Source organism: Ailuropoda melanoleuca, chromosome 16 (assembly GCF_002007445.2).
Source record: "Ailuropoda melanoleuca isolate Jingjing chromosome 16, ASM200744v2, whole genome shotgun sequence".
NCBI lineage: Eukaryota > Metazoa > Chordata > Mammalia > Carnivora > Ursidae > Ailuropoda > Ailuropoda melanoleuca.
The window spans coordinates 91,178,477-91,196,962 of NC_048233.1; the positions used below are offsets into that span (position 1 = coordinate 91,178,477).

An 18,486-nucleotide genomic window follows, 5' to 3' on the forward strand; every position below is an offset into this window, starting at 1 on the left:
CCCTGGTTTCTGATGCAAAGTTCGATGATTCATTAGTTGCGTATAACAAACACCAGTGCACCATGCTAATCTTTTAAAAAAGATTTTGTTTCTTTATTTGACAGAGAGAGCACGAGCAGGGGGAGGGGCAGAGGGAGAAGCAGGAGCAGGGAGCCTGAGGCAGGACTCCATTCCAGGACCCTGAGGTCGTGACCTGAGCTTCACCGACTGAGCCACCCAGGCTCTCCTGCCTCCGTTTTAAATGAGGTTTCCTTCATTTATTTTCACATTTCCCCGTTATGATCAAAATCTTTCCTGAAAGCACTGCTGATCATGTCTGCATTTAGTGGGTTTGTCCCTCTGCCCCAGGAAGGACCTCTCCTGGTCGTCTTGTCCCAGGTCAAAGGGAGAGTGCACAGGTTGGAAATCGAGGCCACATTTGAGTAAGGAGGAAGGGCAGGAGGGAGAACACTTGGCACTCCCACCTACAGTCCGTGGAGATTGTCTCCATGCGCAGAGACAGCATCACACTGGTTCCCAGCTCAGTCAGGCTCAGTGGCTTGGGGCTCGAAAAACAAGACTGGAGAGAGAAGTGATGGGGAAAAGGAAGAGTTGCTTTATTCTGGAAGCTGGCAACCTGGAAAAAAGGGTGAACTCAAGTCCCAAAGACCCTTTTCCTTGTCCAGGTGAAGGCAAGGTGGGGGAGGGGGAAGGGAGGGGGGCTGCAGGAGGGGCAGGTGTGGGGGGGAGTCAGATGTGGGTGTGACCCCGAACAGACTTGCTGGCATCAGGGACAGCTGTTTTCAGATGCAGCCAGGCCTCGTCTTCTGGGGGAGTCTGGTCCTTCACTCCGCGAGGCCAGTGGTCTGCACATCTCAAGGAAAGTAGGTTAGGTCTGCTACAGACCAAGAACTTAAGTCAGCAGGAAGGGGCACGTGAGCTCGAAGCCAGTCAGCCCCTGTCCCTGTAAGAGCGCTGTTAGAGCCCTGGTTGCAGAGTGAACAGGCAGCCGGTACAAAGTTCAAAAACAATTATGCAAAGCGGAATTAAGAGTCACGCAACAATTCCAGTTCGTGGGACGGCTCTGAGGTAGGAGCCCCAGCCTGAAGGTAGGCAGCTAGACAGACGGAGATTGGGGGCATCGTACAGTGTGCTCCTTCCCTGACCTGGGGTAAGTGGATTTCTACTTCTCCAGAGGCATCTATCCACGTGCAACAGGCGGTGTGGCCATCACACAAACACCTCGTGGTTCAGCAAGTGGAGAATCAAGGCGATGCAGCCGTCCCAAACTACCGTGGCTGGCGGGTCTGCTGGTGTTTGTCGGGCTGCATGGCTCTGGCTGTGGAGCCAGCCGAGGCGCCTAGTGTCCCTGAGAGATTTCCGATCCTGCATCTCAGCCTTATTCCAGCCCCGGAACAAAGACGCTCCCTCTGGAGGCAAACCCAGAGTCCGGCAGGCCTCCACCGGGAGGCGGTTCTGGAGGCTCACTGGGGTTAACCAATGGGAAGCTTCTGATGTGTTATGGCTGTTAACAGGGACAGTGAAATGTCACAGTAGGGACTGACCTCGACTTGCCGGCTATTTAAATATTCATATGCCCCCGGGAAATGTCATCCACTGCAAACAAAACAAAGCCAGATGGAAGCTAGAGGACTCCAGCTATGATTTGGTTATTGATACATTCATTAGCCACAATTTCCTGATTGATCCTTTCAAGCCATGGATCAGAGGAGTCTCGATGACACTCTGTGAGGCCGTCTCTTCCTCAAGGGGTCTTTTCTAAAAACCTTGCAAAGAGGTGTAAACTCACTTGTATTTCTCTTGGTCATGGGGAGAGATCACATTTTTTTTTCTTTTTTTTTTGAGAGAGAGATTGCATTTAGATAAGGAAAGAACATGGGGGGGGGTGAAGACTGTTGATTGGCAAAGATGGAGGGAGCTGGCTGAGCAGTACAGGTGTGATTGGGGAAAAGCTGGAACAAGGTGTGGGAATACCTGGGCATAGCCTAGCCGCTAGGTAACATCCATGGGCTCACAGGGATAATCAACAGGGGCCTTTGGAACTAAAGATAAATTAGTTGCAGGTAACAGCAAGAAGTCTTGGACACTGTGAACAGATCGGAGTTTCTGGTGACAGATCCAACAGTAAGAAAGGTTTTCCATTTTTGTAATAGATTGGAAAATGAGGGTAGGGGCACTGTCTTCTCAAGAAAAAGACAGAGAAAGTAAGACAAGGAGCCGAAGCAAGAAAGGGCGTGTGGGCCTGGCTGGGTCGTCTTAGGGAAGCTGTCCTGTCAGGTGTCCTCTGCTTTGGTTCTGGGAAGTCTTGACTTTCGGGTCGTCAGGTTGAGGGCCAGGCAGGACTGGGTGCTTTCTTCAGATGGGGTCCTGAGACTCTGTTCCCTGGAGTTCCACTGGAAGCACAACGGTTGGTTAACAGCAGCTGCTGGGGCCTCTCCAGTGAGGTGAAGAGAGTCTCCGAGGGGGTGCCTTTTCCAGAGGCGGATCTCTGGGTTTCAGGGTGTGATGCTTAAGGTCTTCATCTCTGTGAAAAGATGACTTTCTCAAAGCCTGGTTATTTCTTTTCCTTTTTCTTTTCTTTCTTTTTAAAAAAGAATTATTTATTTATTTATTTATTTGAGAGAGAGAGAGCCAGCATGCACGGGTGTGAGCAAGGGGAGGGATGGGGAGAGAAAGGCAGAGAATCTCAAGCAGAGTTCACACTGAGCACAGAGCTCAACATGGGGCTCGATCTCATGACCCTGAGATTATGACCCGAGCCGAAATCAGGAGTCAGACGCTTAACCAGCTGAGCCACCGAGGCGCCCCACAGCATGGTTATTTCGAGTAGAACCAGGGAGGCCCGTACAATATTACAGTACATCGCCCTTTCTTAGCGATGGGTCAGAAGAAGCAGGAGCCAGGGGCACTGCGCCTCCTGCGGTATCTCAAAGGGCGAGTCTCTGAGCTCCCAAAGGGATACACCGGAGATTCCGGACTAGTGACAGTGCCCGTGGCCAGGGTGTTTGAAGGCTCTCTATGAGTTTTGCCAGCTGAGTCTAAATGGCGCCGTAGTGTGTCTGATTATCTCTGAGGTTTGATGTTGGTACGCACAGGAAAGTGTTCTTAGACTGATGGTCAAAGTACCTGACCGGTGTGTGTGTTCCCCGGGAATCATGAGGTTCAAAGTTTGGGGGTGGCAGGTAGGAATGACCCTTCCTGTGGGACCTTAGCCATAGAGCCAGTGGCCCACTGACAAGGACAATAGATTGTTGCACGTATGCAACTGAGTGAGTGTATTGCCACGAGAAAAAGTACTCAAGAGTCTCTGAATTCCGGAGGGATCGGGTAGGGAGAAAAAGTAATTGTTTTATATTTCACAAAGATTTTACTAAATTGCTATTTGTTATAGATAGCTTAAGAGAAAGTGTCCTTAAATCCAGTTCGATGGTGGACTTCTGGAGCCCTCAGAGACCTGTCCTCGGCAGCACTTGCCAGGGCCTGTTCCGGAATTTCTCTCCAGATGGAGCGATTTGCAAAAGCGTCACAGGGAAACAGTAGGGTCTCTAGATGACCAAAGGCTTAAATGCCCATCCTCACGTATCTGATGAGAACTCATTGTGATGGAGTTGACAAGAGGGTTTCCTTATTTCTGTGACATACCTTTTAAAATTATGACTGGTGTTAAATCAGGACAGGTCAGATTTCCAGAAATTTCACATGATTTCTGGAACATGGATAGCATATACAGACATAGGGTAAAGAAGGCTTAGTATGTTTCTTATTTGACAACGCTTCCCGTGTAATTTAACATATCAAATAAGCCGAATTAGTTTAAAATATCCTTTATATAAGGAGAGAGAACAAATCTTAAGATATTTCAGGGACCCTCCGTAGAACTCAAAATTATTTCAAGTTCAAAAAGACTTTACCCGGAATTCGAATTTTGGAAAGTTTGTCAAAAAGTTAAAAAGATTTTCAAATACTCAGTCAAATAGGATCATAGGCTGTTGTGAAACAATATTTGGTTATCCCTTTAACCAAAGTGACAAAGCCTTCACAGGCCAGCACAGACGGTTACGTAGTTCTTCGCAAAACGTAACCCTTCTTATCGAGAGGACGACGTTTCCTTTAGCGAGCAAAGGCCTGACAGACGTGGGAAATTATTTTGGCAAAGCTTAGAATCCTTGTTTTCTGGGCAAATCATTTGGAAAAATAAAGGAAACCCTTTCACGATCTCTTCCCAGGAGCAGACCAATGTCCTTTTAGCAGAAGGAAGAAAATTAGGTCCCAGTTTTATGCACATACACTACTGATGTGAAAGCTTGGTTTTCAAACCCTGAGAACAAATCCGTTCAGTTTCTTCCAGCTCATCACACATAAAATTCCTCCCACAAAATTCCTTCTTCACAGACCTTCTAAAACTTTCTATTTTAGTTTTTCCCTGTTCTCTTTCCCTTTCTGAAGTAACCAGCTTTACTTTAGGTCAAAATTACTTTCACTTCCCTCCACAAAGTGTATTTCCATTCCTAATGCCTTCTTTTACCAAAAATACACATCCCGCTTTCCTTGCATATGGAGATATTTCCTTTATTTCTAGCAATCTTAATTAGATGTTAATTAGAATGTTTAATCTTTAGAAACCCTAATTTCTAGTGAAAACTGGGAATAAGCAATTGAGACACTAAGATTCTGCAGATTGGGGCGCCTGGGTGGCTCAGTCGTTAAGCGTCTGCCTTCGGCTCAGGGCGTGATCCCGGCGTTATGGGATCGAGCCCCGCATCAGGCTCCTCCACTGGGAGCCTGCTTCTTCCTCTCCCACTCCGCCTGCTTGTGTTCCCTCTCTCGCTGGCTGTATCTCTCTGTCACATAAATAAAATCTTTAAAAAAAAAAAGATTCTGTAGATCGGTGAGTTTATGGACATATTCGCAGTATCCTGTCCTTTCCCTGTCGTTTCCAGCGTGGCTCACACTCGCTCACAGCCCCAGTCAATAGCTTCGGCTTCTCTGGAACACGGGACCCGAAAATGGATAAGCCTATGTTCAGTAAGTAACGCTTCAGTATTTTATTTTATTTGGAAATGATTTAGATATTCAGTGACCATCCACCGTTTAACTTAGCAAAACTTTAAGGCTTCCGGCTACCAAAAAGATTTGGGAAAATTACTTAAAAATTCACCGAAAACCTTTTATCCCACTTACATCTATTTAATTCACTTGTTCTTCTCAACACTTATGCCTAGATTACCTATGGAAATTTAATCACACCAAGTTATTTTTCTTGTTGACAAATGTTGTAATGTGCATTTATTTGACCAATAAGCCCAAGGAGAGTAAAAGTTGTATGTCTGCGTTATATTCAGTGTTGATTGTTCAAAAGACATGTTGGGACAGGGAAACTGAAGGGGCCCCCTGAAAAACTGCTTTTTTCCTCCTTTTGCCACTTCTATTCTTGCATGCCGGTCCTATACCTGCCTTCTTGCACAGGTAACGTATGTCTTCCTTGTAAATGTCAAGGAGTTAGTGATTTCTTCAGAGACGTCCAGCACAACAGATGACATCCAAAGAGTGACCAGGAGAGGTCCTCATGGATGTTTTCCAAGACCACCGGTTCTAGACACTTTGACGCCAAGACCCCTGGCTCAAGGGCATAAGATTTAAGGAGGACATCTGAGCACTTGTCCTTGCTCTGACCAGTTCTCAGATGCCTGAGAGGACATGTGCACCAGACCACCATCCTCAATAAAAACCAAGACCCCAAGCAAAGATGAGACTCATTCTCCTTTCATTTCAGAGTGTCCCGAATGCTCTGTCCGATCTACATCCTCTGTCTTCAACAAACTCTGCTGTCACTTCCTCGCAGTTCTCATTTGATTTCCATCCTGCACGAAACCGAAGACCTTCTTGGCTGGTCCTGTGAGGCCCCCCCTGTGGCCAGCCTACATCAAAAGTAAAGTTTTCAGAAAAAGGAAGTTCCATAGAGAGAAAGAACAGATCACCTGAAGGGAACAAGAACCACAGATACCAGATTTCTCAGCATATCATATAAGGAGACTACAAGGTGTTATTTTAATTTATTTTTTTATTCGGCCGAGAGAGCAAGAGAGAGCAAGTGAGAACAAGCAGGGGGAATGGCAGAGGGAGAGGGAGAAGCAGACGCCACGCTGAGCATCCCAGGACCCCGAGATCATGACCTGAGCTGAAGGCAGAGACTTAACCAACTGAGCCACCCAGGCACCCCATGTAAGGTGTCATGTTAAAGAATTGAAAGAAAGAAATCTGGAATTTAACACCGAGACAGGATAAGAAAGATATTTCCAGAAATCTGCAGAACACCTACATTGAAAACTTTTGTCATAGAAGTAAGAGGACCAAATGCCTTTGCAAAGTCTGTGTTAGGGATGAACAACCATCCACAGAAACATAAGCGCAAGGGACCAGAGTGAAGGAAAGTCGACCATATAAACCTCACATAGAATTCTGAGCAATGCCCCTGGGTAGGAGGGGAACAACTGGGACAGGAGAGTGAATGATGCCGGGACCTCGACACTCGCCCAGTGCAGGCAACGAGCAGTGGCAAACCGGCCCAGAGGGCACCCGTCACAGACTCGGTCACCATGTGCTGTGCGTCCACTGCTCACAGCAGCTCTGGGCACAAAGTAGGTGTTCAGTAAATACTTGCTGAATAAAGACATGAATAGAACTTCTTATAAAAGTTACAAAATAAAAAATGGTTCATCCCATGAAAATCAACAAAAAAGGGGAAAAAACCAAACAAGTAAATAGTAAATATGAAAAATATGACAGAAATAACTCCTGATAGAATTATCACGGTGAATATGAGCTAAAGGACAGAGATCCAGCAGGAGATGCAATTTAAGAAAAGATCCAGGGACAGCTGGGGGCTCAGTTGGTTAAGCGTCTGACTCTTGATTTTGGCTCATGTCATGGTCGGGATGTCCTGAGATCGAGCCCCGCGTCAGGCTTTGTGTGGAGCGGGGAGTCTACCTGAGATCCCCTGTCTCCCTCTTCCTCTGCCCCTCCTCCCACTTGCCCACGCGCTCTCTCTCTCCAATAAATAAATATCTTTTTTAAAAAAAGATCCAGAAATATGGAGAAATTACAATGTCTGAAATTTGATTTAGGTAATTTCAGCTGTATTCCAGGGTCATCAGGACCCTCTCTGGGGGAAATATCATCCCAGGGCTGAAATTAGCTGGGCTAGAGACCCAAAGAGACAGGAAAACGTGGCAGAGGGTTGGCCGGAAAAGGCTGACAGAAACTCTGGGCCCTGGATTCCCCAGGTGATAGACCGGCTCTGCTCCCCAAGCTCTTGGAGACAAACGCACATAAACTTAAGCGTGCTAGCAGGGCATGGAAAGCTGTAGAAAGTGACATTGCAGATCTGGAAAGGAGCAAACTAGAAGTTCCAGAACTGCGAAAAGCAGTAAAATCACAATGAAGAATAATAGAGATCAGACAAAGTAGAGACACTATTAGAATTAGGAAGAGAGTCTGGGGAGGTTTCTGGGTCAAAGTCCACGTACAAATGTTGCTTGTGTGTCTGTGGCACACATGGGCCGCGTGTCCTCCTCCGGTGGCTCGGTGGATCGTGGACTAGTCCCAGGTGTCCATCCCCCACCCCCAACAGGGGGCCGGGCCGAGGGGCTGGCCGTCACTGCAGCCGTTGCCGCAGACGGCCTCGCACACACGCTCTGGGGAGCAGCACACAGTGGGTGTGACATAGGCCAGTTCCAAGACCGTGGTCTCTGTGAGACTCCCAAGTAGATAATCAGTCCACCTCACGACCCCAGGGCAGCTCTTCCCGCCCAGAAGNAGAGGAAGAAGCAGGCTCGTAGCAGAGGAGCCTGATGTGGGGCCCGATCCCATAACGCCGGGATCACGCCCTGAGCTGAAGGCAGACGCTTAATGACTGAGCCACCCAGGCGCCCCCTCAAGAATTCTTTCTTGGCCTTTGGCTCCGGACCCCAGCGCCACTCCAAAAGCACTTCCCCTCTACCTGGCATGCGTGCAACAGGAACGCAAAGTCACAGGCAGGAGGGTGCCTGCTCACAGCCAGAGCAACACCCGTCGCAGCAGCCAGACACTGCCGGCCACACTGACCATCAGCAGGACCGGTGAGCTGTGGCAGACGGATATGAGAATAAAGGGACTGAAGCCGCACACGGGTGAGGCTCGTGACTGCGGCACCCTGTGAAGGGAGGTGTGCACCAGGGAACACAGACAGCAAGGTCTCATTTGCTTAAGTTCAAACACGCAAAATTAAACCACAGTGTTCAGGTTTAGCCTGAACTCACTTAGGTTCAGCGTAACCCACACTTGGGGGTTAAAACGTGGATGAAAAGCAAGGATGGGCTCCCCATAGAAGTCCAGAGAGTGGTGGCCTTCGTGGAAAGGGAAGGGTGGTTACTGGAAGGGGTTGGTGGATACCTCCTGGGGCATCAGCAACGCACGGTTTTCCCTTGGGTGGTAGTGTCGTAGGGTATCTGCATTCTAGCCACTCTTTGGGCACCCTTTCATGCACTTTGCTGAACATTTGCTAAATGTCACAATAAGGAAAGGTAAACAGTGTATGAGCCCAACAGCCCAGACTCTGAATATCTCAGGCAATGACCAGCAGAAATGCTGGGAAGGACTTGTGTTTCTGAAGCCCCCCAATTCTGCCCAGAAGAGATCTGGGGAATATGTGAGACCAAGGTTAAAATCTCCAAGGAGCGGGAGAGAAGCTGAGGGCCGGCAGAGGCTTGTGGACGACTGCCACAGGGCAGGTGTGTCAGTTGGGGTAGGCTGGACGAGGCTGTGCAACACAGATCCCGCAAATACCTCTATCCCTCCCTTGCTGCCCTCTAGCAGAGTCTACCCAGAGATAGTGTCAGATCCCACAGTTGGGGTGCTCAGTCCTGTAAGACAGTCCCCATCCCCGCTTCAGATGCTGTCACAAGCTTGGCTGTCCCCGGTGATTCTAAGGGACCACCACAAATTGGAGGCTCTGACCCCCTCCTCAGGTTCTTTTAAGTTACTAGAGCGACTTACAGAACTCAGGCAAACACTTCCTGTGGTTATCAGCGTGTTAAAGGATGTGACAAAGGACGTGTACCCACAGCCAGATGAAGAGACACGTCTGGAGAGGTCTCACACAAAGTGGCCTCTGTGCTCGTGGAGCTCGGTAGCACAGGGCAGTGTTCTGGTCCCCCAAGCATGGAAGATCTCTGAAGAGAAAAAGCACCAGGAAACTGTCCTCTTGGGTTTTTATGGAGGCTTCATTATATAATCATTGGCCATTGGCTGATCCAACCTCTGGGGATGGTTGGAGTTCCACCCCTCCAGTCCCACGGCTGGTTCTCCTGGACACCCGTGGGTGGGTCCAGGAGTCACCTTCACTGTAATGAGATCCTGGGTCACCTAGAGTTCTCAGGAGCTGTGGATGAAGACCAGATATGTCTGAGAAATATCTGCTTTTTATAAATCATGATACTGCGCTCCTTCCTCCACATACCACAGGGTGGGTGTTTCTCCGTGGTCTTCCTCACTGCTTGTACTAGTCTGGGTTCCCCAGAGAGAGTCAGTGGACACACACACGAAAAGAGAACCGAGTCCAAGGACGTGGCTCACCTGGTTGTGAAGGCTCGGGGCGTCCTCCAGCCTGAGTCTGAGTCCTAAGGCAGGAGAAGGCCAACATCCCAACTCAAAGACAGGGGAGCAGAGGAATTCCCCCTTTCTCCACCTTTGTGTTCGATTCAGGCCTCCAACAGATTGGACGAGGCCCCGCGACACGGGGGAGGCCACCCCGCTTCACTGAGTCCACCGACTGACACGTTAGTCACACCCAGAAACACCCTCACGACGCACCCAGGACAACGTTTGACATCCGGGCCCCGGGGCCCAGTCAAGTTGCACAGAGGCCTCACCTCACACTACTTTACGTGGGTCGCGCTTTCCAGCCGCAAAGAATAGTTTCCTTGTTGCCTGCCGCCTGGCTGCAGGCCAACGCCACACTTTCCGAGTCTTCAGCGATGGCAGTCCTTCCCTGTATCATTCAGGGAGAGCGAGACTGAGCTGTGGTGACAAACAGTTCCAAGAAAGCCTTGTTTCCTGCTCGCGTTACCACTCCATGTGGGTCCACACGGGCGGCGCGGTCCATGAGCTGCCCTCAGGGACCTAGGGCGGGATCCCCAACATGTGCTTCTGTGCGCACCCCAGGGGAAGCGGTGAATCACACGATCCCGGTTGCCTGGAAGAGACGCCCTTCACGTGCCACCCTGGTGAGCAGCGGCGGGTCCAGGTCACGGCTAGGTTCAGGCGGGTGCGCGCTAAGTCCACGCGCTGCAGAGAGAGCCGGCATCCTGGCCAACAGCACAGACGCCTGGCAGAGTCAAGTCCACGGAGTCCCAGGGAACCGACAGGTTTATGGAGGAGAGAGGGGTGCTCTAGGGGTGGTACTCCCGCCCCTCCAGGCTCCAGGGCTGGGTGGTGGGTGTGCAAGAGAACAGAGCCCCCCTGCAGCTCTTGAAGAACACTCTCCACCCTCCGCCCTGGGCTCCAGGGCTTCTCTCACGTCTGCCCCAGTTTTCTGTGCTCATCTGGGCCTCTAAGCTCTGGCTCCCCAGCTGTTCCTAAGGCATCCTGTCCAGCTGCAGCCCCAAAGGGACTTCTCGACATCCAGATGCCAACAGACACATGAACGAATGCTCCACATCAGTCAGCAACAGGAAATACAAACCACAATGAGACACCGTCGCCCACCTGTCAGAATGGCTAAAATTAACAAGTCAGGACACGACAGATGGTGGCGAGGATGCGGAGAAAAGGGAACCCTGGAGGGCCACTGGGTGGCTCAGTCGGTGAAGCATCTGCCTTCGGCTCAGGTCATGATTGCAGGGTCCTGGGATCAAGCCCCACGTCGGGCTCCTGCTCAGTGGAGAGCCTGCTTCTGCCTCTGCCCCCAGCTCATGCACAGGCGAGCTCTCTCTCTCTCTCTGTCTTAAGTAAATAAAATATTAAAAAAAAAAAAAAAAAAAGAAAGGGGATCCCTCCCTACACTCTTGGTGGGAATGCAAGCTGGTGCAGCCACTCTGGAAAACAGTATGAAGGGTCCTCAAAAAGTTGAAAATAGAGCTACCCTACGACCCAGCGATTGCACTACTGGGTATTGACCCCAAAGATACATATGTTGTGATCTGAAAGGGCCCCTGCACCCCAGTGTTCATAGCAGCAATGTCCACAATAGCCAAACTATGGAAAGAGCCCAGATGTCCATCGAGAGATGAATGGACAGAGAAGATGTGGTATATATACAATGGAATATTATGCAGCCATCAAAAATTGAAATCTTACCGTTTGCAACGATGTGGATGGAACTAGAGGGTATTATGCTCAGTGAAATACGTCAGTGAGAAAAAGACAATGATCATATGATCTTACTCCTCTGTGGAATTTAAGAAATGAAACAGAGTATTATAGGGGAGGGGAGGGAAAAATAAAACAAGGTGAAATCAGAGAGGGAGACAAACATAAGAGACACTAAGTCATAGGAAACAAACTGAGGGTTGCTGGAGGGGAGAGGGTGGGGGCACGGGAAACTGGGTGATGGGCATTGAGGAGGGCACATGGTGGAATGAGCACTGGGTGTCACCTAAGACTGATGAATCACAGGCCTGTACCTTTGAAACCAGTAATACATCATATGTCGATTAATTGAATTTAAATGAAAAAATGTTTTTAAAAAAAGGCACTTCCTGTGAAGCCACAGTCAGCACCCCTGCAGCAGCAGCTGGGGAAGGAAGGGGTGATGGCCAGGAAAAATACCTTACTCTGAACTCGCCCCGGGCCTCCAGGGAGAGAGGGACCTACTTAAGGGGGTTGTTTCAGATCGCTCTTGTGGGAGATGAACGCTCTCTGCTCCTTATTTCTTTGTAAAGGGAAACTCTATTTCCTATTTTTTGGCCAGTTAATGACCTTTTTTCCTCAAACTGCTAACTCATCAAGTTCCAGAATGTGGGCTTCACAAGAGGAAGAGACATCTCATGTCCCGGACAGTTGAAACATCTGGTCTGATAGAGTGTTGATTTGAGTCGGTTCACAGAAACATCAGTCGTATTTCCTGTGAGGTTAGAAAGTTAGGTAAGTTTTCACAACTGTTACCGAGTGTTTTGTTCCCCTCTGATTATCTGTCCTTGGAAATTCATTAGAAAAGGTCTTGCAAAACTCCTAAGACTTTAAATAGACAGAGCATATCTTTTTTTTTTTTTTAAGATTTTATTTATCTATTTGACAGAGAGAGAGACAGCCAGCGAGAGAGGGAACACAAGCAGGGGGAGTGGGAGAGGAAGAAGCAGGCTCCCAGCGGAGGAGCCTGATGTGGGGCTCGATCCCAGGACTCCGGGATCACGCCCTGAGCTGAAGGCAGACGCTTAATGACTGAGCCACCCAGGCTGCTCCGTATCTTAGCTACTGTGACTGGCTCTGGCCTGCATGACATCAGGGCTGGTGAGGGTGCTCGGATGCCCCCTCCCAGCCTACCTGCACCCCTCATTCCCCAGAGCTGACCTGTGCTTGTTCTGTTAAAGGTCTCCAGCCCCCTGACCCCTACCCAAGGGCAGAAAGTGTTGTTTTAGCCTACGTCTTGGCATCTCAAATGGTGCCTGGTGAGTGAGCCTGCCACATAGCCCTGTCCTGACCAGCTGCTCTGTCAGGGGCTTTCTAGGGCCCTGTTTTTTAGCTAGTTAGTAGTAAAAGATAAGTGATATTCTGGGAGTGTCCTGGAGAGAGGGAGGTTGCTTTGCTGGAGGAGGTGACATCCCACAGAGGGAGGCAGAGGAGGGCTGAGCATGTGAGTGTAGGTGCGCCCCAGGTCTGGGCATCTGTGGCGCCAGGGGCTGGCAGCGTTCTGGTGGGGTGGCTGCTGCGGAGGCCTTTCCTCCCACTGCGAGTGCAGTCACTAATGCAAGGGCTTGCCTGGAGAGGGTACTGATTCATAGTAAGCTTGGCTCCTGCTTTCACAAAGTGATGGGAATTTATGGAGATGTGTTTTCATATACAACTCACAGCGTCCTGTGTGATGAATCATTTCTTATATTTTTATTTATTTATTTATTTTATCTTTATTATTTTTTTTAAAGATTTTATTTATTTATTCGACAGAGATAGAGACAGCCACCGAGAGAGGGAACACAAGCAGGGGGAGTGGGAGAGGGAGAAGCAGGCTCACAGCGGAGGAGCCTGATGTAGGGCTCGATCCCACAACGTCGGGATCACGCCCTGAGCCTAAGGCAGACGCTTAACCGCTGTGCCACCCAGGCGCCCCGACAGAGCATATCTTGATGTAAGCAACCTTCCAAGGCGATCCGACCAAGAGCTGCTGGGGGACAGATGGGGCAGCTGTGTGACCCCTGCTGCCTGGACAGACACCCAGCAGGGCCAGAGGCAGACACAGAGGGAGACCCTGCCCCATTCGTGAATGGGCCGAGATGGATAGGGATGGGTAAGAGTGGGTCTCGCCAAGACACCCTCCTCTTGATACCTGGCTCGATGCCACCTTGCCAGGTTCCCGACGCTGTGCATGGATGGGACCACAGCCGCTGCGGCCTACAGGTCACCCAAGCCGCGACTTTAGTAGAGTGTAGGCCACAAATCCTATTTTATTTATTTCATTTATTTCATTTTATTTTGTAGTTTTTACTTAAATTCCAATTAGTTAGCATACGGCGTAGTATTAGTTTCAGGGTGTATAGTGCAGTGATTCAAGGGTCCGTACATCACCCGGGGCTTATCACGGCCCCTGCCCTCCCTGACTCCCTTCACCTGTCTCCCCCTCCCCTGCCCAGCTCCTCTCTGGTGACCATGAGTGTGCTCTCTAGAGTTAAGGAAGAGTCTGTTTCTTGGTTTGTCTTTCTCTCCCCCCTCCCTTTGCTTATTTGTTTTCTTTCTTAAATTCCACATCTGAGTGAAATCATAGGTTATTTATCTTTGACTGACTTATTTTGCTTAGAATAGTACTTTCTAGCTCCATTCATGTAGTTGCAGATGGCGAGATTACATTCTTTTTGATGGCTGAGTAACATTACACACACTCACACACTCACACACCACATCTTCTTTATCCGTTCATCAGTGGATACAGACTTGGACTGTTTCCATAGTTTGGCTATTGTGGACATTGCTGCTATGAACACTGGGGTGCAGGGACCCCTTCGGATCACTACATATGTATCTTTGGGGTAAACACCCAGGAGTGCAATCCCTGGGTCGTAGGGTAGCTCTATTTTCAACTTTCTGAGGACCCTCCATACCGTTCCACGGTGGCTACCCCAGCTTGCGTTCCCACCACAGTGTAAGAGGAAGGTTCCCCTTTCTCCGCATCCTCGCCAACACCTGTCGTTTCCTGAGTTGTTCGTTTTAGCCATTCTGACCGGCGTGAGGTGGTGTCTCCTTGTGGTTTTGATTTGCATTTCCCTGATGCTTGGTGACGTTGACCATCTTTTCCTGTGTCTGTGGCCCATCTGGATGTCTTACTGGAAAAGTGTCGGCTCAGGTCTTCTGCCTGTTTCTTAACTGGATTATTTGTTTTTTCAGTGTGAGTTTGGTAAGTTCTTTATAGATTTTTAGATACTAATCCTTTATCAGGTATGTCATTTGCGAGTATCTTCTCCCATTCCGTAGGCTGCCTTTTAGTTTTGTTGACTGTTTCCTTCACTGTCCAGAAGCTTCTTGTCTTGAAGTCCCAATAGTCCTTTTTTGGTTTGCCTTGTCCTTGCCTCCGGTGACATGTCTAGTGAGAAGCTGCTAGCGACAAGGTCAGAGGGTGCTGCCTGTGTTCTCCTCTAGGATTTTGATGGTTTCCTGTTTCACATTTAGATCTTTCACCCATTTTGAATTTATTTAAAAGAACAACATTTCTAANTCCACAAAACCAATTTTAAATATTCCAGTAACCACATTTTAAAAAAGCAAAAGGAAATGAGTAAGATCTATTTTAATGATCTATCTTATTTGACCCAATAAATCCAAAATATCTCAACATATAATCAGTTAAAAATATTATCAATGAAACACATTATATCTTATAAAAAATTTTTTTCTCACCAAGCCTTCAAAATGATGGGTGTTACTTAATGCACTTTTCCATTGGGACTCACTCAAGGCCACAGTCAGGCCACAGACACAGCCAGCCTGGAAGCCCTCAAAGGAGTGGGGGCCAACCAGGAGGACCACTGGAGGGGCAGTGAGAACAGGGCTGGCAGGTGTGGCCACATGTAAGTACTAGGAGGAGGCGCTGGGGGCCTTGGAAGCTCCAGGGGAGATGGGGAGGACCCTGACCTGGAGCCACAAGACCAGAGCAGGAGGGACTGGAGGGAACTGGACACGGAACAAGGGTCGGAGAAGGAGCTGGGCCTCCGTCGGCATTCTTTCTGGTGTGTGAAGGGTGGGCACAGCCATGGCTGCAGCGCCAGCCCGGGGCCTGCTCTACCCTAGGTGAGACGTTTCTCTTGCTCTGATGACACCATCTTTCTGTGGGGGCAGACTGTGGCGGAAAAGGAAAGAGTGTAAGTTCAGAAGGACTGGGGTGAGGCAAGCCCCTGCCGAGAGCCAGCTCTGTGCACATTTTCTTTCCACTCCTCCCACCAAGATCCTCGGCTGTAGGTGACCTGATGGGGGCAGGAGGGGGGAGGAAATGTGGGGTGCACAGACATGCTGGCCTTGGGCTCCCAGCTGCTGCCACATGGCCTGGAGCCTCCTGTCTCCCCCACGGCTGGCTCCTCAGGTCACGGGGACACCTGAGATGCCGGAGGCCCCTTCCGGACAGGCAACACAGGCTGCTGGGTCCTGCCCAATGGGCACAAAACGCTCAGAGCCTGACATTCAGGGGTTGACCCTCCTCTCGGAGCCGGTCAGATCACCCCGCTACAAAACACCGGGGTGAGAGACTTCAGAGAAAGCGGAAGGAAGCTGACATGAGGAAAGGGGATGCTGATCTGGGGCTGACCTCCCCTTGGGCCACCTCCTGGATCAGGACCTCACCCTACAAATTGTCAAAACTCTGGCAACCTAATTGCACTTCCGGGCCCTTCTTCCCTGGTGAGCACAGCGACGCCCCCTAAACGTAAAAGTGTTCCAGCAAGAGCATAAGATTCCTGCAATGGAGGCCCCCCAAGACTCGTTTCCTGTGACGACCACCGTGGTCACCATCCACACTGAGACGGCCGTGCCCGACCACATCGTCTGGTCCCTGTTCAACACCATCTTCATGAACTGGTGCTGCCTGGGCTTCATGGCCTTCGCCTACTCCGTGAAGGTGGGTGCGTGTGGGTGACCATTCCCAGGGAGAGCACAGGGTGAGGCTGCATGGGAAGGCATGGGATGGCAGGGTCAGCCTACGTCCTCACCATCCCCAAGAAGATCTCCCTCCCAGCCTAATTAGGGAAATTACATCCTCCACACACTTTGGATTCAGACCTCAAGTCTGGTCCAAAAGAACCAAAAGGTACTCAAAGGCTACTCACCCCTGATGGGGTGGGAGGCCAGTGAAGGGGACAAAGCAGAGGGAGGACAAGCCCTGGGGTCTCCAGGAGAGGCTGAGAGTCTGAGGAAGGACATGGAGGCCCCAGGACAGAGGAGCCCCCGGGGCACCGTCCTGCTCAGGCTCCAGGGAATGAGGAGGGTGGGTCCCCAATCTGGGTGAAGGGCAGGTGGAGCCTTCTCTGGGCAGGGACCAGCCAGGGCTGGGTGGGGGGGCCCTGAGTCCCTGGCTCTCACCAGGACCTGGTCCTGATCCCACGCTCTATCTCTTCTCCCCAGTCTAGGGACCGGAAGATGGTGGGTGACATGACTGGGGCCCGGACTTATGCCTCCACCGCCAAGTGCCTGAACATCTGGGCCCTGGTCCTGGGCCTCCTTCTGACCATCACGTTCATCATTTTTTTTGTTGCTGGGTCACTGATGATTTCCCAAACAATATCAGAGATCATTAAACAGTATGGAGGACACTAGTAGCTGCCCGTGGCCGGAGGCGGTTACCTCTGTCACAGTACTTTATGGACGTGTCAATCTACCATTGAAGTCAATAAAGCTCTTGTGTGTGAGGGTGCTGTGTTTCACCTGCGGAGGGGCCCTGTTGAGATTCCCCAGCCTGCCCCTGAGCCCATGTCCCCCATTGGCCACCTGTACCCTGCTCTGTGTTACGTGCATGGGGGGTGGGCTTGCCTGTATCTGGCCTCCAGCTGCGGACACACGTGGACGAGGGTTTTAGGCAGAGGTCCCTCCTTCCCAGAGGTCTGTTGTCCTGTGGACGCACACTGACCCAGAAGGCTGTCCCGATGGACCCAGCTGATGTGCACACATGGGAGAGAAGCTGGCCCTGGTGCCGGTGTGGGGTGAGGTTAGTGAGGGGTGGGGATGGCCAACAGCAGGCCCCCCACTGCCTGGGGCCTGGGTTAGGGTTAGCTCTGGGGCGCCCCGAGTACAGCCACCTCGTACTCCTCCTTGAGCATCTCGTAGGTCGGGGGGACACCGGGGTGGGCACCAGGGAAGAAGGGCTGGGAGCTGTGGCTCATGGTGGGAGACGGAGCACCTGTGGTGTGGACGTGGATGCCCGACCGACCCACCGTGCTCCGGGCCCTCCCTTCCCCAGTAGTTTCCACTTCTCCAAAGTTTCTATTTCCTGCTTTTTCCAAAGTGAGAACTGGCTAGGTCCCCAGAAGGTGGACCAATGACTGAATGTCAGGTTACACCAGGGTCAGGTGGGAGGAGCCAGAGTGGTTAGGGGAGCTTCCTGTCCCTTACAGTCAAATGAGGCCTTGATAGCTACCCAGCTTTCCTGTTTAGGGGTGTGGGTGGGCCCTAGGGTATTTCCTGTAGGCTGGCACTCTCTCCCCACTGTTCTACCTGTTCTCCTCCATCTCGGCTGATCAATAACCAGTGTTGTGGTTGACCCGTCTTGGTGGTTCTTACAATTACAAGAAGCCCTTCAGCTACAGCTACCAGCAACTGTGAAAAACTTCTAAATATGAGACCTGGGAACTACGCACACAGCTATCGCCACAAACAAGTTCTGAGGTGAAGGTTGGAGGAAGTGGGGTAGAGGGGAGGGAGACAGGAAGAGAGAGAGAGAGAGAGAGGAAGCTTGACCAAAGGAGCACCTGACTGCAGGGAGCTGAAAACAGAACAGCAGGAAATCTGGGTCCAAATAGTTATCAAAACCAACCAAAATCTTTCCCAGGTGGCCAAGCACGTTATCTTGTCATTAGGTGGGGAATGTGTTCATTTGAGATAGCTGTCTCTGAAATGGGTACTTCTGATTAAGTTAGGCACTTAATGCAAGTGCATTACCAGGAAAGGACTGAGGAGGGGAGGGAGGAAAGGAGGGAGGGAGGGAGAAGGAAGGAAGCATGAAGAGCTACTGACTTCAAGGGGAGCCTCAGGGACTGACCTGGCCCCACTGCTGGAACCCAGGCAAGCCTGGATGCCCACAGGCAAGGTGCACCTGGATAA

At 50.5% G+C, this 18,486-nt stretch overlaps 1 protein-coding gene and 1 long non-coding RNA gene across 6 annotated transcripts in view; both read left to right on the forward strand.

Annotated features, from left to right (window-relative positions):
* Positions 1-204: 204 nt before the first annotated feature.
* Positions 205-17,079, forward strand: LOC100474592 (interferon-induced transmembrane protein 1). Its single transcript, XM_034644985.1, has 4 exons — positions 205-246; positions 4,941-5,025; positions 16,085-16,291; positions 16,795-17,079. The coding sequence occupies exons 1-4, from the start codon at positions 242-244 to the stop codon at positions 16,984-16,986; spliced, it is 489 nt and encodes a 162-aa protein (XP_034500876.1). The 5' UTR covers positions 205-241; the 3' UTR covers positions 16,987-17,079.
* Positions 17,080-17,112: 33 nt separating this feature from the next.
* LOC117796639 overlaps positions 17,113-18,486 on the forward strand; it is a 16,308-nt gene continuing 14,934 nt past the window's right edge. For 3 of the 5 annotated variants that reach the window (XR_004621195.1, XR_004621199.1, XR_004621200.1), the window contains exon 1: positions 17,921-18,051. This is a non-coding gene — a long non-coding RNA (uncharacterized LOC117796639). Of the gene's footprint in view, positions 17,490-17,920; positions 18,052-18,486 lie in introns of those variants that run through there. The other 2 variants (XR_004621196.1, XR_004621197.1) reach the window with 2 other exon arrangements.